The sequence below is a fragment of the Oncorhynchus keta genome, chromosome 9, assembly GCF_023373465.1.
Source record: "Oncorhynchus keta strain PuntledgeMale-10-30-2019 chromosome 9, Oket_V2, whole genome shotgun sequence".
Taxonomy (NCBI): domain Eukaryota; kingdom Metazoa; phylum Chordata; class Actinopteri; order Salmoniformes; family Salmonidae; genus Oncorhynchus; species Oncorhynchus keta.
The window spans coordinates 14292395-14312454 of record NC_068429.1 but is presented as its reverse complement, the minus strand read 5'-3'; the positions used below and the strand labels follow the sequence as shown (position 1 = coordinate 14312454).

At 47.1% G+C, this 20060-nt stretch overlaps 1 protein-coding gene across 1 annotated transcript in view; it reads left to right on the top strand.

Moving 5' to 3' along the window:
- crb2a (crumbs cell polarity complex component 2a) overlaps positions 1-20060 on the top strand; it is a 33679-nt gene that overhangs the window by 5525 nt on the left and 8094 nt on the right. The window contains 6 exon segments of the mRNA XM_035775502.2: positions 11127-11579; positions 11582-11821; positions 12938-13133; positions 17834-17973; positions 19472-19642; positions 19796-19909. Coding sequence (XP_035631395.2) covers positions 11127-11579; positions 11582-11821; positions 12938-13133; positions 17834-17973; positions 19472-19642; positions 19796-19909 — 1314 coding nt within the window.

Below are 20060 nucleotides of genomic sequence, written 5' to 3'. Positions count from 1 at the left end.
GAAATTAACAGGAGAGTAGAGGAGGGAAGAGGAGAGAGAAGAGGACAGAGTAGAGGAGGGACGAGGAGAGAGTAAAGAGGAGGGAAGAGGAGAGAGTAGAGAGGAGGGAAGAGGAGAGAGTAGAGGAGAGGGAAGAGGAGAGAGTAGAGGAGAGGGAAGAGGAGAGAGTAGAGGAGAGAGTAGAGGAGAGGAGAGGTAAGAGGAGAGAGTAGAAGAGGAGAGAGGAGAGGAGAGAGTAGAAGAGGGAAGAGGAGAGGAGAGAGTAGAAGAGGGAAGAGGAGAGAGTAGAAGAGGGAAGAGGATAGAGAAGAGAGAAGAGGAGAGAGAAGAGAGAAGAGAGAAGAGGAGTAGAGGAGAGAGAAGGGGAGAGAGTAAAGAGGAGAGAGAAGAGGAGAGAAGAGGAGAGAGTAGAGGAGAGAGTAGAGGAGAGGGAAGAGGAGAGTAAAGAGAAGGGAAGAGGAGAGTAAATAGGGGAGAGTAGAGGAGGGAAGTGGAGAGAGTAGAGGGAAGAGGAGAGAGTAGAGGAGAGGGGAGAGGAGAGAGTAGAGGAGAGGGAAGAGGAGAGAGTAGAGGAGAGAAGAGGAGAGAGTAAAGAAGAGAGAGTAAAGAGGAGAGAGTAGAGGAGGGAAGAGGAGAGAGTAAAGAGGAGAGGAGGGATGAGGAGAGAGTAGAAGAGGGAAGAGGAGAGAGTAGAGGAGAGAAGAGGAGAGAGTAAAGAGAAGGGAAGAGGAGAGAAAAGAGGAGAGAGTAGAGGAGAGGGAAGAGGAGAGAGTAGAGAAGAGGTAGAGGAAAGGTGGGTGTAGGTAGAGGAAAGGTGGGTGTAGGTAGAGGAAAGGTAGGTGTAGGTAGAGGAAAGGTAGGTGTAGGTAGAGGAAAGTTGGGTGTAGGTAGAGGAAAGGTGGGTGTAGGCAGAGGAAAGGTGGGTGTAGGTAGATGAAAGGTAGGTGTAGGTAGAGGAAAGGTGGGTGTAGGTAGAGGAAAGGTGGGTGTAGGTAGAGGAAAGGTGGGTGTAGGTAGAGGAGAGGTGGGTGTAGGTAGAGGAAAGGTGGGTGTAGGTAGAAGAAAGGTAGGTGTAGGTAAAGGAAAGGTGGGTGTAGGTAGAGGAAAGGTAGGTGTAGGTAGAGGAAAGGTGGGTGTACGTAGAGGAAAGGTGGGTGTAGGTAGAGGAAAGGTCGGTGTAGGTATAGGAAAAGTGGGTGTAGGTAGAGGAAAGGTGGGTGTAGGTATAGGAAAAGTAGGTGTCGGTAGAGGAAAAGGTGGGTGTAGGTAGAGGAAAGGTGGGTGTAGGTAGAGGAAAGGTGGGTGTAGGTATAGGAAAAGTAGGTAGAGGAAAGGTGGGTGTAGGTAGAGGAAAGGTGGGTGTAGGTAGAGGTGAGGTAGGTGTCATCACCACACACTCTGCTGACCCCCAAGTCCAGAGTGTAGGTAGAGGAAAGGTGGGTGTAGGTAGAGGAAAGGTGGGTGTAGGTAGAGGAGAGGTGGGTAGAGGAAAGGTGGGTGTAGGTAGAGGAAAGGTGGGTGTAGGTAGAGGAGAGGTAGGTAGAGAAAAGGTGGGTGTAGGTAGAGGTGAGGTAGGTAGAGGAAAGGTGGGTGTAGGTAGAGGAAAGGTAGGTGTAGGTAGAGGAAAGGTGGGTGTAGGTAGAGGAGAGGTAGGTAGAGGAAATGTGGGTGTAGGTAGAGGAAAGGTGGGTGTAGGTAGAGGAGAGGTAGGTAGAGGAAAGGTGGGTGTAGGTAGAGGAAAGGTGGGTGTAGGTAGAGGAGAGGTGGGTAGAGGAAAGGTAGGTGTAGGTAGAGGAAAGGTGGGTGTAGGTAGAGGAAAGGTAGGTAGAGGAAAGGTGGGTGTAGGTAGAGGAAAGGTGGGTGTAGGTAGAGGTGAGGTAGGTGTCATCACCACACACTCTGCTGACCCCCAAGTCCAGAGTGACTGGCATCCCACGCCCATGGCCAGGTTCCACAGACATAAAAGGCATAGCTACGTTAGATAAGCACCAGTTAACAGGGAAGGTGGTGACATCACAAGAGTGAACTGTCTTAGCTATGACTTGCCCTCTTTTAGAGGTTGGAGTGGGAGAGAAGGGGTTGTGTGGGATATCGAGTGTGTGTTTGGGAAGGGGATTTGAATGAGGAGGTGCTGTGTGTGTGTGTGTGTGTGTGTGTGTGTGTGTGTGTGTGTGTGTGTGTGTGTGTGTGTGTGTGTGTGTGTGTGTGTGTGTGTGTGTGTGTGTGTGTGTGTGTGTGTGTGCACGTGTGCGTGTGAGCTAGAGAGTGCATGCTTGCTTGCGGTAGGCGGTTTTGGGCAAAAAAGCTGGAATGGGGAAGGAGAAATGTGTGTGTGAGAGGGAGATGGAGGGTGGTGTTGAGCAGAGACGTTAGGACCCTGCAGTCCATCAGAGCTGCTGAGTGGAGGCAGGTGTGTGAGACGGCTGTCAAGTCTGGCCGCCCCCAGAGGAGCCTCCCTTTCAGTGTGTGTGTGCAGTATCAGGTGCAGGTAAACATGAGTCTGTACCAGTAATCTATAGTGAGTCAGGCCAAATCATCTGTAGTTAGTCAGGCCCAGTCATCTGTAGTGAGTCAGGCCCAGTCATCTGTAGTGAGTCAGGCCTAGTCATCTGTAGTGAGTCAGGCCCAGTCATCTGTAGTGAGTCAGGCCCAGTCATCTGTAGTGAGTCAGGCCCAGTCATCTGTAGTGAGTCAGGCCCAGTCATCTGTAGTGAGTCAGGCCCAGTCATCTATAGTGAGTCAGTACCAGTCATATATAGTGAGTACCAGTCATCTATAGTGAGTCAGGCCCAGTCATCTGTAGTGAGCCAGTACCAGTCGTCTATAGTGAGTCAGAATGTGAGTCAGGACCATCATCTATAGTAAGTCAGGACCAGTCATCTGTAGTGAGTTAGGACCTGTCATCTATAGTGAGGATTCTATTTTGGTAAGTTCGGTGAAAAGTCCAAATCCGGGGCTCAAATCACAGTCAACACTTTAGTATACTTTTGTGTCTGTCTACCTGTATGTGTGTTTATGTGTGCATACAGCGCAAGTATGACTGGTGTATGAGCGTGTGCGTTTTGAGGATATTTCTTTGTCTACATGCTTACGTAAAGATAGAGAGTGTGTACATGCATAGTACTTGAAGTTGTGAGTACAAGTTTATACCTGCGTACATGCATAGTATTTGAAGTTGTGAGAATAAGTATATACCTGTGTGCATGCACAGTACTTGAAGTTTTGAGAATATGTATATACCTGTGTACATGCATAGTACTTAAAGTTGTGAGAATACGTAACCTGTGTACATGCATAGAGCTTGAAGTTGTGAGTATACATACAGAATATATTTGTGTACATGCGTAAGTGGGTATTTGTTATGTAATGTGTATGTAGAACATGTGTGTGTGAAGTGAGAAGTGAGAAGTGAGAACATGCAGAGAGCCTCTCAGTGATAATCTGCTCAGGTATCCTGCTATCAGGAGCTTAGAGGAGCAAGGGGATTGGCCGAAATCAGTCGGGAGAGATTAAGACCAGAGAAACGCTCTCAAGGTCAGAAAGGCTATCCGACCTGCCTCTAAGTAGAGTTGAAGATGGTGGAGTGGAAAAAAGGGTCTACTTTTTAAAAGGTTGTATGTCAGGGTTGTCTACTTAGCCCGTTCTCATTTCTGGTAAATTTATTTCCACATTTCAGTCATTTATTTTATGTCCGGTACAGCTTCACTGCTCACTGGGAGGCTAAGCCCATTTCTGGTTCACTCCAGGCTAAATTGAAGGGGCTGACAATATTTCAATACGTACAATATTGATACTGATTCACAGAGCATACTGTAAACAAATGACATGTTCCCACCCATGTAGAGGGCCATATTCTTACTCTTCGAGATAAGATTTAACATTAAATAACAGGTACATGAGATGTAAGATGTTAATATCATGTGCATTCGAAGAAAAGGTGTATGGGGCATGGATGCCCAGGGTAACATTCATCACCAATCTCAGGGTCTTCCTTCCTGGTTCTGGAGAGTCCTGATTGAACTGATCATTATGAACCAGGAGTTAAAGCACTGGGCTGGGAGGAAACAGAACACATGGTGTGGCTCTCCCAGGTCCCGAAGAGAACAGTGTTCAATCTTATCACAATTCTCCATTATACAGCTGTAATTACCCAGTCAGTGTGACTATCATCATTATCGCAATTAGTGCTTTGAGCATAATGCATGAAAAATGTCTTAATTGTGTACTACAGAATCTTAATTGTTTTGGTTCCAAACTTCTGAAATAAAAAAACGAATGACCTAAATTCCTTCTCATGGGCATAGAGAAATGTGATCTTTTCTGTGCAACGAAGTCCAACTTCGGGACCTTTTTTTTTCTTTACCATGCTACTTTTCACCTCAACAGGAGACTATGGACTAAGTCTACAAGTTTTTATACTCCCCCTGCTCTCTAAAGGGATTTGCCATGCAGCTAAAACCTGCCAAAAGCCCCACTATAATCCTCGGAGTTCCTACAAACAGCAAGCTCCATGCACCTTTAAAACTGAAATGAGATGTGACAACCTGCCTTCTGGCGAGCCAGCAAAGTGTTCCTCCATGAGTGGGCCACAGCGTGAGGTGAGGGGAGAGTGAGGTTAAACAGCTTGGCTTTACCCTCCATCTTTCTTACCCCATTACCCTCCATCTTTCTTACCCCATCACTGCTACCACCCTATCCCAGCATCCCTCACCAACAGGAGAGTTGGAGGAGGAGGTCAGGGGAGGTCGCTGGCCCTCCCTAAGCCCCCTGCATAACTTTTAGGGCTGCCATGGCAACCCTACTCCGAGTTTTGGGGGGAGTCATGTGTTTGCCAGTCCCTTTCCCGGATTCAGGGTTGGGCACACACACATGCACACACAATAAAGGAATTCCTGGCTGCTTTCCAGTATCCAAGGGTCGCCGGTGGCAGGTGTGTGAGTGTGTGTGAATGAGTGTGTGTGGCTGTTCGAGACAGTTGAATGAATGAAAAACACAATAGCCTGCAGAGACCCCAGGAAGCGCCCTGAGGCTTCTCTTTGAGTCTCGTTAGAACCTTTTAGACACTGTTCAGCATAATGCCTGCACACACTGAGCTTGCTTGCTATTGAGCTATCTTCTTTTGTAGATGTCTCTCTGCTTCAGATCAAGCCATAAGCTCTGGCTGTTGTGACAGAGCGTTCAACGAGTTGACAAGCTGATCAAGGGATTTCTCTTGGCCTGAAAGTAACTCTCTGACTTTGATTAGATGACCTCACAATGGGAGACTTTATCATGGACTCCATCACATTGAGGTTCCATTGTCAAATGAGGTTTGTATTTCAGAAAACATACTATGGATAACCTGCTCCCCTATGTTATGGTGTCTAAGTTATGGATTCCCATACTGCTAGGTTGGGGAACAGAAATTTCAATAATCACAGACAGAACTTCGGGAAAAGAACTTGCTCCAATCACAGACAAAAACTCTTTCCAAAGTGATTACATCACCACTCTGATGTTTTTGCAAACAGTCTCTAGCTGTGTTTACACAGTCAGCCCAATTCTGATATTTTTTGCCACTAATTGGTCTTTTGACCAATCAGATCAGATCTTTGCCAATAATCGGGCAATTCATCAGAATTGGGCTGCCTGTGTAAGCGTATCCTTAGTTCTCAGTCCTTGCCAAACAATCTCTGTTAGTATCAGATCCACCCTAACCTAACATAGCAAGCATTTCTCTCTTTCTGGTCCTGTCGGTGGAGGTTATTTTCTGCACTGTTCAACCAATCCAGTAAATGTGGAGGAGGAGTTAAGATGGCGTGTCACCTTGTTAACGTCCAAAAGTGGAATTTGCGTCACAGGCTCTCTTTCCCCCGAAAACCGGATGCATCTGGTTGTTACCGAACCTGCTGAGGGTGGGGCCACCCTAACTGATACACAGGGTGCACCTAGATATACCTAGAGACTGATGGACATTTTGGCAAAGCCATCATGGTGACTTAGTTTCAGTAGGGTGAGTCTAAGGCATGGTGGTCATATTCCAAAGTGACTCTTTCCACTCCTTGTGTTCCTGAATAGCTGCCTCTAATACCTTGTTTTCAATACAGTGAAAGGAATTGAATAACTGAATAACAACTGACGGGCACTACCTAACTAACTGACTTAACTTGATTCCTGAAAAAAACTGGAAGAACTTATTCCCATTTCTCTTTTCTTTGGTCAATCACAAGTGTCGCCCTTGCGCTGTGGGTGTTCCCTGAGCGCCTAAGTTTGGCTCAGAGGGGTGTGATGAAGGGGTCAGTGGTCGTCGCAGACGGTCGCCGTTTTCACACGCGTGGTCAGGGAGTTGATGTCACCTCAAAATGAGGGGCCCTGTGGTCATGGCAGGGAACAGGGCCTGTATTCATAAAGTATCCCAGAGTGGGAGTGCTGATCAGGTCCTCCCTGTCCCATATGATCGAAAAGATGGGCAAAACTGATCCTAGATCAGTGCTCCTACACTAAGATGCCCAGGGCTCTCTCTGTGTCTGATGCTGTCCGTCAATCTGTACCGGTGACAGTGACAGGGTGTTAAGAGCTTATGTCCAAGGCCATCTGTCAGACACAGCTATAAGACGACCGACGGTGGAAAGCGTTTCCAACCGTGCTCCTAGCCAACCGTGCTCCTAGCCAACCGTGCTCCTAGCCAACCGTGCTCCTAGCCAAACGTGCTCCTAGCCAACCGTGCTCCTAGCCAACCGTGCTCCTAGCCAACCGTGCTCCTAGCCAACCGTGCTCCTAGCCAACCGTGCTCCTAGCCAACCGTGCTCCTAGCCAAACGTTGTCGGATTGGTCTACCCTACATGTCTCTGTCCCAAAGGAAAACCTGGCCAACATCACTAATGCTGTGTGTGAGAGATGAGGTCAATCTCTTGGACCATGCGCCACACCAACAGTGTCTACAACATTCTTCCCTCCCTCCCTAACCATCCCTCCCTCCCTCCCTAACCATCCCTCCCTCCCTAACCCCATCCCTCCCTCCCTCCATCCCTAACCCCGTCCCTCCCTCCCTCCCTAACCCCATCCCTCCTTCTCTCCCTAACCCCATCCCTCCTTCTCTCCCTCCATCCCTAACCCCATCCCTCCTTCTCTCCCTCCATCCCTAACCCCATCCCTCCCTCCCTCCCTAACCCCCTCCCTCCCTCCCTACCTCCCTAACCCCATCCCTCCTTCTCTCCCTCCCTAACCCCATCCCTCCTTCTCTCCCTCCCTAACCCCATCCCTCCTTCTCTCCCTCCATCCCTAACCCCGTCCCTCCCTCCCTCCCTAACCCCATCCCTCCTTCTCTCCCTAACCCCATCCCTCCTTCTCTCCCTCCATCCCTAACCCCATCCCTCCTTCTCTCCCTCCATCCCTAACCCCATCCCTCCCTCCCTCCCTAACCCCCTCCCTCCCTCCCTACCTCCCTAACCCCATCCCTCCTTCTCTCCCTCCCTAACCCCATCCCTCCTTCTCTCCCTCCATCCCTAACCCCGTCCCTCCCTCCCTCCCTCCCTAACCCCATCCCTCCTTCTCTCCCTAACCCCATCCCTCCTTCTCTCCCTCCATCCCTAACCCCATCCCTCCTTCTCTCCCTCCATCCCTAACCCCATCCCTCCCTCCCTCCCTAACCCCCTCCCTCCCTCCCTACCCTACCCTACCCCTCCCTCCCTCCTTCCTTCTCTCCCTCCCTCCCTAACCCCCTCCCTCCCTTCCTCCCTCCCTACCCCATCCCTCCCTAACCCCATCCCTCCTTCTCTCCCTCCATCCCTAACCCCATCCCTCCCTCCTTCTCTCCCTCCCTAACCCCATCCCTCCCTTCCTACCCTACCCCATCCCTCCCTCCCTCCCTAACCCCATCCATCCCTCCCTCCCTCCCTAACCCCATCCCTCCTTCTCTCCCTCCCTCCCTAACCCCCTCCCTCCTTCTCTCCCTCACTCCCTAACCCCATCCCTCCCTCCCTCCCTCCCTCCCTCCCTAACCCCATCCCTCCCTAACCCCATCCCCCTCCCTCCCTCCCTCCCTAACCCCATCCCTCCTTCTCTCCCTCCCTAACCCCATCCCTCCCTCCCTCCCTAACCCCATCCATCCCTCCCTCCCTCCCTAACCCCATCCCTCCCTCCCTCCCTAACCCCATCTCTCCCTCCCTAACCCCATCCATCCCTCCCTCCCTCCCTCCCTCCCTCCCTAACCCCATCCCTCCCTCTCTCCCTAACCCCATCCCTCCCTCCCTCCCTCCCAAACCCCATCCCTCCCTCCCTCCCTCCCAAACCCCATCCCTCCCTCCCTCCCTCCCTAACCCCATCCCTCCTTCTCTCCCTAACCCCATCCCTCCCTCCCTCCCTAACCCCTCCCTCCCTCCCTAACCCCATCCCTCCCTCCCTCCCTCCCTCCCTAACTCCATCCATCCCTCCCTCTCTCCCAAACCCCATCCCTCCCTCTCTCCCAAACCCCATCCCTCCCTCTCTCCCAAACCCCATCCCTCCCTCTCTCCCAAACCCCATCCCTCCCTCTCTCCCAAACCCCATCCCTCCCTCTCTCCCAAACCCCATCCCTCCCTCTCTCCCAAACCCCATCCCTCCCTCTCTCCCAAACCCCATCCCTCCCTCTCTCCCTAACCCCATCCCTCCCACTCTCCCAAACCCCATCCCTCCCTCTCTCCCAAACCCCATCCCTCCCTCTCTCCCAAACCCCATCCCTCCCTCTCTCCCAAACCCCATCCCTCCCTCCCAAACCCCATCCCTCCCTCCCTCCCTCCCTAACCCCATCCCTCCCTCCCTAACCCCATCCCTCCTTCTCTCTGTCTACTCCCTTCATCGTTAATATCTTCCGCTCCAATGAGAATTTCGGAACAGAACACTGATCAAAGTGTGGGGGATGGATGTGAGGGTGGATTTGGGATGGTGGGGTGGACGGTGGTGGTGGGGTGAGGTCGTTTGGGATGGTGGGGTGGTCGTTAGAGGTGGGGGATGGGGGTCTGTTCAATCTGTGGAATGTGGACTGATTCCACACTGGGCTCACACAATTGGCCGGTGCAGGGAGATAGCGGATGGACAGAAAATCCCCCCTCTTCCTCCCAAAAGCATCCTGCTCTATTCAGTTCACAGGAGGTTGGTGGCACCTTAATTAGGGAGGACGGGTAGTTGTAATGGCTGGAGCGGAATTAGTGGAATGTTATCAAATACATCAAACACCAGCCATTATTATGTTCCGTCTTCCCCTCAGCAGCCTCCTGTGGTTCAGCTCCATGTACCTACAGAGGGCACCGGGTCTCGCTAGAGAGGGCTTGAGCACAATACATTCAGTGTTGCAGATTTTTTTTTTTACCCCATTTTCTATGAAAAACATAAACGACTCTAACTTTATGACAGTCAAGTTACTCACTGCCATAGTTGAGTTTTGATAGTGATTGTGATCATAAAAATATATTTAAACTGTTTGTATCCATGTGGTAATTACATGATCTGTGAAAAAACATCAACGGTCAATGACATGTGCTTCGTAACAAACTGCATGTGTAAATTAACATAATTTACTTTGTAGTAAACATGGATTTAGAATCAATTGAGTCAGAGCTCCCTGACACACTTTCATGGAGGAAATGTGAGCGCTGAAGTGTTAAATGAGAGAGAGGTGCTATGGGATCAGGTTGTGCCAAGCTAACGACCTGGAGAAGGTAACCTAGTGTGCTAACTCGTAGTTATCCACCCCATAAACCTCACCTGTCGAGTGGACACTTGATAGTCTGCAGACCATGCATCTGATCTGCATCTTATCTGCTCTACCTTCAAGGGTTCGTGGCTGGAATTCCGTCAAGACACTTCTCCGTTCCCTGGAATCCCCTGTATGCCTTTGCCCAGTGCATTGGTCTCTCCTAAAAGGTTCCTCTGGAAACTTTTGTTTTAGCTTTACCATAGCAATTACTAAACAAACAAGGTAAATGTTAGCTAGATGGCACTCTCTCTTTTTTTCCTTGCTCAGTTGAGAGTCCTCTGGATTCTAGGCCTACAAGCTATGAGGGAAAATATTTTCAGACTTTGTTGTGGTGATCTAGGGGTGGTCATCATTCCCTTTGGGAGTGACAGGAAAGATTAGGACGTGAGACACCCCAGATGCCCATTGTTAACAATCTGTCAATGAGCACTAAACTAGCTACGCAAAACAAAGCCAACAGAAAAATACTTTGTAGTGTGTGGAGGGTTTTCTTAACTTTAGTTTAGCACTGGGCGTCTACTGCGAAAGAGGCCATGAACTCTACAGTTGCTCCAGGACTCTCTCCTACACAATTTGTCCTTTCGAATTAAGGGAGGAGAAGATGAAAGGACATGTCAGGGTGAATACACATATCAGGATTAGCACAGAGGGACCTACTAACTTTGGCCACGGTTCACTAAGTTGGCACTGCTATTTGTCCACCATCTAACCAGGTGGCTAAATGTTAGAGACACTCAAATGCTAAATAGTAATACATTATAAGTGTTTACGAGATGTTGTTGACAAAATGATTGGACGTCAGTTTTTTGGTTTTAAATGATGTTATGTGCTTCTTGATAAAGTACAAACATCTAGCAGAGGAAGCCTTTCGTATCACTAAGTTTGATTGTGCTCTTTTTCATTGCAGCACGTGGTGAGACGTTTTACAGCTGCTGAACAGCCCCAAAGAAACACAACTAAAATACCTCCAACTATGAACTTCTAGCAGAGTAGTGCAGTAGACTATCGATGTTTACAACTTCATAACATTTTTTGCCAATGTTTTTGTGTCAGAACCAATAGCCTACAAATCTGGACCAAAGCTGGTTGTGAATCGGCTTAGAGTGGCACTCAACAAAACAACATTGTGCAAGCACCTGGCTCACACGGTGTAGATATCTGGGAGACATTCAGAGATGTACCGGCGTCAACCACATAGGATGTTGTTATAGAAATATGGCATAAGTCCATTAACATCATACTAAACAACAACCCACTTTTCCCTCCAAAAATGTAAAGGACTCTCTTGTGTGAACACACCAAATGTGATGTGAAAAATAGACAAAGTTGTGATGACTTGTCAGGGCATCTTGACTGTATTCGGGTAAACTGTCCATTTTGCACAACAATAAGCCTCTCTTTTTCTTCTCCTCAGGGATATTCTGCACGGCGACCAGTGACAAGTGTTTGTCCGGGCCCTGCCAGAATGGCGCCACCTGCGTGGACACCATGGACGACTATGCGTGCCTCTGCCCCCCTCGCAACGAGGTCCGCTACATGGGCAAAGACTGCGACGAACTCTACAATGCCTGCTCCTTTGCCCCCTGCTCAGACTGCACCAGCACCCCTGGCACGTCCGAGTACCACTGTGTCTGTCCCGAAGGATTTACTGGGGACAACTGCACTGAGGAAGTGGACGAGTGCCATAGCAACCCTTGCTCTTTTCCCCACACAGAGTGCATCGACCAGGTCAACAGGTACTTCTGCCGATGTCCACCCGGCTACGGAGGAGAGGACTGTGAAGAGCGGGTGCCCGACTGCATCGACGAGCCGTGTCTGAACAATGGGACTTGTATACTGTTACAGGAGGGGTTTGAGTGTCACTGTGCACGGGGTTTGACGGGGAGCATTGTGAAGAGGATGTGGATGAGTGTGCGTCCCATCCTTGCCAGAACGGCGCTATCTGCATGGACGGCGTGGCCGAGTTTCACTGTTTCTGTGTGCCAGGCTTCCAGGGCTATAATTGCGAGATCGACATCAATGAGTGCGCCTCGCGGCCCTGCGAGAATAATGGGACCTGTATCAACGAGAAGGACCGGTATAAATGCCAGTGTCTCGTAGGGTTTACAGGTAAGTTGTTCTGCCTTTTCAACACTCACTCCTCTGCCCACAGGAGTGTTGTGTTTGTACTCAGTCAGTCTCGAATTAAGTGTAATTTTCCAACCATTTCCGTAACCCTGTATCAGCCACAACTCACTGTCTCTCACCTAACATTTCCTCCAGTGTGAGGGATATCTGATGCTCTGATGCTCTGCTTTTTAATGTTTCTGGACATAATGTATCTGCCAGATTTAGGAATCTCATATTAGTACTTCATTCACCATGCCAGAATGTTTTCACATTAAAGCTGACATCATCACTAACAACAGGATGATTTCCTATTAACCAACGAGGGTGTGCATTCGTGCCACAAAGAACAGTACAAATTGTGCAGACCCAATAATGAGGCTTGGCAGAGATGAATAATTATGCTAATCTTGTCTTGTTGTTGTCATCTTACTAACATTTGGTTCTTGATAAACAGAGAATTTTAAGCATTTTAAGTACAGAGAGTAAGACGTTGGATTCAGATCTCTAGTCTTATCTTCAGCTTGGCCCCTGTGGATATTGGCCCCTGTGGATAGGTCTCCCGTTGAGTGAGAGAAAACACTCCACAACTTGTACACTTTCATACACTCCTTTCTTTTCTCAGCAGGTCTGGTCTGTGTCTCAGGGCTTCATGCTTATCTCTAATGGGGTGGGAAGAGTCAGCACTAATGCATTCCTTTGTCAGCATATCAGTGACGAGGGAGATTTTCAAGGAAAGGGTTGAGACGGGCAACTGAGGCATTTTTACATTATCACTTGAGCTATCTAGAGGCATCAACAAGCAGATTCCATGCTACTGACTATTTATAGCTAGAGAAGCAAACACCAGAGTACAAATATGATTATCTTGCATTTACAATTTACAGTTGATTTAGCTTGTGTTCCTTTCAGTATTGTCATAAGAGCAGAGAGGACAAGTTGACTTGATGTAGATGAGATGCAATGGTGCAGTCTGTGGAAGATATGTCCCCCTCCTAGTACATGATGTACAGTTCCTCACTGACTCCCACTCGGAGATGGTTTGTTTCTCATTACATTTACATTTACATTTAAGTCATTCATCACATTCTCAGATTATTTTTCCTCTACCTCTCACAGGAGTGAATTGTGAGGTGGAGATAGATGAGTGCGAGTCCAATCCGTGCCGCAACGGAGCCACCTGCCATGACCTCCTTGGTCTGTACTCCTGTGAGTGTCTGCCTGGGTTCGAGGGCACAGACTGCGAAGTGGACATTGACGAGTGTGCCAGCGATCCCTGCCTAAATGGGGCTATCTGTCAGGACAAGGTGGACAGGTAACTGCCCAAGGCTTTTAGGATTGCCCCACCAGACAGACACAAATCCTGTCCTTAAATTACTTTGGGGCCTGACTGCCGTTTTGGTGAGCTTAAGACCCTCACATTGAGACAGGACATTATTTGTATTTATTAAGGATCCCCATTAGTTCCTGCCAAGGCAGCAGCTACTCTTCCTGGGGTTTATTATGGATCCCCATTAGTTCCTGCCAAGGCAGCAGCTACTCTTCCTGGGTTTTATTATTGATCCCCATTAGTTCCTGCCAAGGCAGCAGCTATTCTTCCTGGGGTCCATCAACATTAAGGCAGTTATATACAAGTTAGAATATTACATGACATCACATTCCATAACACTTTTCACAACACATTAAGTGTCTGCCCTCAGGCCACAACTCTACTACCACATATTATCTACAATACAAAATCCATGTGTACATGTGTGTGTGTAGTGTGTGTCTTATCATGTGTGCGTGTGTGTAGAGTGTGTCTTACCATGTGTATGTGTGTGTAGAGTGTCTTACCATGTGTATGTGTGTGTGTCTTATCATGTGTATGTGTGTGTAGTGTCTTACCATGTGTATGTGTGTGTAGAGTGTCTTACCATGTGTATGTGTGTGTAGAGTGTCTTACCATGTGTATGTGTGTGTCTAGTGTGTCTTATCATGTGTATGTGTGTGTAGTGTCTTACCATGTGTATGTGTGTGTCTAGTGTGTCTTATCATGTGTATGTGTGTGTAGAGTGTCTTACCATGTGTATGTGTGTGTAGAGTGTCTTACCATGTGTATGTGTGTGTCTAGTGTGTCTTATCATGTGTATGTGTGTGTAGTGTCTTACCATGTGTATGTGTGTGTAGAGTGTCTTACCATGTGTATGTGTGTGTCTAGTGTGTCTTATCATGTGTATGTGTGTGTAGTGTCTTACCATGTGTATGTGTGTGTGTAGTGTCTTACCATGTGTATGTGTGTGTAGAGTGTCTTACCATGTGTATGTGTGTGTAGTGTGTCTTACCGTGTGTGTGTAGAGTGTGTCTTACCATGTGTATGTGTGTGTGTAGAGTGTGTCTTACCATGTGTATGTGTGTGTAGAGTGTCTTACCATGTGTATGTGTGTGTGTAGAGTGTGTCTTACCATGTGTATGTGTGTGTAGAGTGTCTTACCATGTGTATGTGTGTGTGTAGAGTGTGTCTTACCATGTGTATGTGTGTGTAGAGTGTCTTATCATGTGTGTGTGTAGTGTGTGTCTTATCATGTGTGCGTGTGTGTAGAGTGTCTTACCATGTGTATGTGTGTGTGTAGAGTGTGTCTTACCATGTGTATGTGTGTGTAGAGTGTCTTACCATGTGTATGTGTGTGTAGAGTGTCTTACCATGTGTATGTGTGTGTAGTGTCTTACCATGTGTATGTGTGTGTCTAGTGTGTCTTATCATGTGTATGTGTGTGTAGAGTGTCTTACCATGTGTATGTGTGTGTAGAGTGTCTTACCATGTGTATGTGTGTGTAGAGTGTCTTACCATGTGTATGTGTGTGTGTAGAGTGTGTCTTACCATGTGTATGTGTGTGTGTAGTGTGTCTTATCATGTGTATGTGTGTGTAGAGTGTCTTACCATGTGTATGTGTGTGTAGAGTGTCTTACCATGTGTATGTGTGTGTAGAGTGTCTTACCATGTGTATGTGTGTGTAGTGTGTGTCTTACCATGTGTATGTGTGTGTAGAGTGTGTCTTACCATGTGTATGTGTGTGTAGAGTGTCTTATCATGTGTGTGTGTAGTGTGTCTTACCATGTGTGTGTGTGTGTAGAGTGTGTCTTACCATGTGTATGTGTGTGTGTAGAGTGTGTCTTATCATGTGTATGTGTGTGTAGTGTCTTACCATGTGTATGTGTGTGTGTAGAGTGTGTCTTATTATGTGTATGTGTGTGTAGAGTGTCTTACCATGTGTATGTGTGTGTGTAGAGTGTGTCTTACCATGTGTATGTGTGTGTGTAGTGTGTCTTATCATGTGTATGTGTGTGTAGAGTGTCTTACCATGTGTATGTGTGTGTAGAGTGTCTTACCATGTGTGTGTGTGTGTGTGTAGAGTGCGTCTTACCATGTGTATGTGTGTGTGTAGTGTGTCTTACCATGTGTATGTAGAGTATGTCTTACCATGTGTATGTGTGTGTAGAGTGTCTTACCATGTGTATGTGTGTGTAGAGTGTCTTACCATGTGTATGTGTGTGTAGTGTGTCTTACCGTGTGTGTGTAGAGTGTGTCTTACCATGTGTATGTGTGTGTGTAGAGTGTGTCTTATCATGTGTGTGTGTAGTGTGTCTTACCATGTGTGTGTGTGTGTGTGTAGAGTGCGTCTTACCATGTGTATGTGTGTGTGTAGTGTGTCTTACCATGTGTATGTAGAGTATGTCTTACCATGTGTATGTGTGTGTAGAGTGTCTTACCATGTGTATGTGTGTGTAGAGTGTCTTACCATGTGTATGTGTGTGTAGTGTGTCTTACCGTGTGTGTGTAGAGTGTGTCTTACCATGTGTATGTGTGTGTGTAGAGTGTGTCTTACCATGTGTATGTAGAGTGTGTCTTATCATGTGTATGTGTGTGTAGTGTCTTACCATGTGTATGTGTGTGTGTAGAGTGTGTCTTATCATGTGTATGTGTGTGTAGTGTCTTACCATGTGTATGTGTGTGTGTAGAGTGTGTCTTATTATGTGTATGTGTGTGTAGAGTGTCTTACCATGTGTATGTGTGTGTGTAGAGTGTGTCTTACCATGTGTATGTGTGTGTGTAGTGTGTCTTATCATGTGTATGTGTGTGTAGAGTGTCTTACCATGTGTATGTGTGTGTAGAGTGTCTTACCATGTGTATGTGTGTGTAGAGTGTCTTACCATGTGTATGTGTGTGTAGTGTGTCTTACCATGTGTATGTGTGTGTAGAGTGCATCTTACCATGTGTACGTGTGTGTGTAGTGTGTCTTACCATGTGTATGTGTGTGTGTAGAGTGTGTCTTACCATGTGTATGTGTGTGTAGAGTGTCTTACCATGTGTATGTGTGTGTAGTGTGTCTTACCGTGTGTGTGTAGAGTGTGTCTTACCATGTGTATGTGTGTGTGTAGAGTGTGTCTTACCATGTGTATGTGTGTGTGTAGAGTGTCTTACCATGTGTATGTGTGTGTAGAGTGTCTTACCATGTGTATGTGTGTGTAGTGTGTCTTACCGTGTGTGTGTAGAGTGTGTCTTACCATGTGTATGTGTAGAGTGTGTCTTACCATGTGTATGTGTGTGTGTAGTGTGTCTTATCATGTGTATGTGTGTGTAGAGTGTCTTACCATGTGTATGTGTGTGTAGAGTGTCTTACCATGTGTATGTGTGTGTAGTGTGTCTTACCATGTGTATGTGTGTGTAGAGTGCGTCTTACCATGTGTATGTGTGTGTGTAGTGTGTCTTACCATGTGTATGTGTGTGTGTAGTGTGTCTTATCATGTGTATGTGTGTGTAGAGTGTCTTACCATGTGTATGTGTGTGTAGTGTGTCTTACCGTGTGTGTGTAGAGTGTGTCTTACCATGTGTATGTGTGTGTGTAGAGTGTGTCTCATCATGTGTATGTGTGTGTAGTGTCTTACCATGTGTATGTGTGTGTGTAGAGTGTCTTACCATGTGTATGTGTGTGTAGAGTGTGTCTTACCGTGTGTGTAGTGTGTCTTACCGTGTGTGTGTAGAGTGTGTCTTACCATGTGTATGTGTGTGTGTAGTGTGTCTTATCATGTGTATGTGTGTGTAGAGTGTCTTACCATGTGTATGTGTGTGTAGAGTGTCTTACCATGTGTATGTGTGTGTAGTGTGTCTTACCGTGTGTGTGTGTGTAGTGTGTCTTACCGTGTGTGTGTAGAGTGTGTCTTACCATGTGTATGTGTGTGTGTAGAGTGTGTCTTACCATGTGTATGTAGAGTGTGTCTTATCATGTGTATGTGTGTGTAGTGTCTTACCATGTGTATGTGTGTGTGTAGAGTGTGTCTTACCATGTGTATGTGTGTGTAGAGTGTCTTACCATGTGTATGTGTGTAGAGTGTGTCTTACCATGTGTATGTGTGTAGAGTGTGTCTTACCATGTGTATGTGTATGTGTGTAGAGTGTGTCTTACCATGTGTATGTGTGTGTAGAGTGTCTTACCATGTGTATGTATGTAGAGTGTGTCTTACCATGTGTATGTGTGTAGTGTGTCTTACCATGTGTATGTGTGTGTAGAGTGTCTTATTATGTGTATGTGTGTGTAGAGTGTGTCTTACCATGTGTATGTGTGTGTAGTGTGTCTTACCATGTGTATGTGTGTGTAGAGTGTCTTATTATGTGTATGTGTGTGGAGAGTGTGTCTTACCATGTGTATGTGTGTGTAGTGTGTCTTACCATGTGTATGTGTGTGTAGTGTCTTATTATGTGTATGTGTGTGTAGAGTGTGTCTTACCATGTGTATGTGTGTGTAGTGTGTCTTACCATGTGTATGTGTGTGTAGAGTGTCTCATTATGTGTATGTGTGTGTAGAGTGTGTCTTACCATGTGTATGTGTGTAGAGTGTGTCGTACCATGTGTATGTGTGTGAGCTTTATCTCAATCATCCATCTGTTACATTTTTTGCATTAATCTGTATTTGGCCTATTTGCTTTGTTGAATGTCAATGTAGCGATTGCAACTGACCCAGACTTCCTTTCCTACAGCTATGAGTGTGACTGTGAGGACACAGGCTTCCTGGGTGACCACTGTGAGGAGGACATCCCTGAGTGTGCATCTGACCCGTGTCAGCACGGCGCCACCTGCCTGGAGGGAGTCAAAGAGTATACCTGTCTCTGCTGGCCTGGTATGTGCACCTTACCATTGCCCACCACATTTGCAGAAATGTTGTCAAACAGCGTTAAAAAGACAAACACTAAACTGATATGGTGCTGCGGTTGTCCATGTCTGGAGTAGGTACAGTTGTTCATGTCTGGAGTAGGTACAGTTGTTCATGTCTGGAGTAGGTACAGTTGTTCATGTCTGGAGTAGGTACAGTTGTCCATGTCTGGAGTAGGTACAGTTGTCCATGTCTGGAGTAGGTGCAGTTGTTCATGTCTGGAGTAGGTACAGTTGTCCATGTCTGGAGTAGGTACAGTTGTTCATGTCTGGAGTAGGTACAGTTGTTCATGTCTGGAGTAGGTACAGTTGTTCATGTCTGGAGTAGGTACAGTTGTTCATGTCTGGAGTAGGTACAGTTGTCCATGTCTGGAGTAGGTACAGTTGTCCATGTCTGGAGTAGGTACAGTTGTTCATGTCTGGAGTAGGTACAGTTGTCCATGTCTGGAGTAGGTACAGTTGTTCATGTCTGGAGTAGGTACAGTTGTTCATGTCTGGAGTAGGTACAGTTGTCCATGTCTGGAGTAGGTACAGTTGTTCATGTCTGGAGTAGGTACAGTTGTCCATGTCTGGAGTAGGTACAGTTGTTCATGTCTGGAGTAGGTACAGTTGTTCATGTCTGGAGTAGGTACAGTTGTCCATGTCTGGAGTAGGTACAGTTGTCCATGTCTGGAGTAGGTACAGTTGTTCATGTCTGGAGTAGGTACAGTTGTCCATGTCTGGAGTAGGTACAGTTGTTCATGTCTGGAGTAGGTACAGTTGTCCATGTCTGGAGTAGGTACAGTTGTTCATGTCTGGAGTAGGTACAGTTGTCCATGTCTGGAGTAGGTGCAGTTGTTCATGTCTCGAGTAGGTACAGTTGTTCATGTCTGGAGTAGGTACAGTTGTCCATGTCTGGAGTAGGTACAGTTGTCCATGTCTGGAGTAGGTGCAGTTGTCCATGTCTGGAGTAGGTACAGTTGTTCATGTCTGGAGTAGGTACAGTTGTCCATGTCTGGAGTAGGTACAGTTGTCCATGTCTGGAGTAGGTGCAGTTGTTCATGTCTGGAGTAGGTACAGTTGTCCATGTCTGGAGTAGGTACAGTTGTTCATGTCTGGAGTAGGTACAGTTGTCCATGTCTGGAGTAGGTACAGTTGTCCATGTCTGGAGTAGGTGCAGTTGTTCATGTCTGGAGTAGGTACAGTTGTTCATGTCTGGAGTAGGTGCAGTTGTTCATGTCTGGAGTAGGTGCAGTTGTTCATGTCTGGAGTAGGTACAGTTGTCCATGTCTGGTGTAGGTGCAGTTGTTCATGTCTGGAGTAGGTACAGTTGTTCATGTCTGGAGTAGGTGCAGTTGTTCATGCTGTCAGACGACTGGAGAGTGAAAGAGGGTGGTGTCATAATTGTCTACTAGTAGTGCAGTTTGTTTAGGCTTTGAGTGAACAGTACTACATACAGTGTAATTCCATGTCATTGGTTATCCTAGGTTATGAGGGGGAGAACTGTGAGATGGACATTGATGAGTGTGCTCAGCAGCCATGTGAAAACGACGGCGAGTGTTTCGAGCGTTCCGACACATCCCACTGGGAGATGGACTGGGAGTTCAGGTTCGCCGACGCTGCCGGATACCTGTGCCAATGTCCACCCGGGTTCGCAGGTGAGACGCAGTCCAATGAAAGGAGAGGGGTTTTTCTAACATTGAACGTTGCACAGGAGCAAATTTAAGGTTGGTTACTTTTTTGAATTGTTTTGTCCATTTCACACAGACAGAGAATAAGGTTGTTGGTGTTGTTTCTTTGTCTCTTTCCAGGAGAGAACTGTTCCGTGAACATTGATGAGTGTGAGTCTGAACCCTGCCAGAATAGAGGCTCTTGTGAGGATCAGGTGAATGGCTACACCTGTTTATGTCCAGAAGGATTTATGGGTAAGGTCTTCAAAAACTCTGTATACTTATGTACATCATTACAGCAGGACAGTATTATCGACACTGACTGTACAAAACATTAGGAACACCTGCTCTTTCCATGACACAGCTTTCTCTTGGACTCACCTGGTCAGTCTATGATCCCTTATTT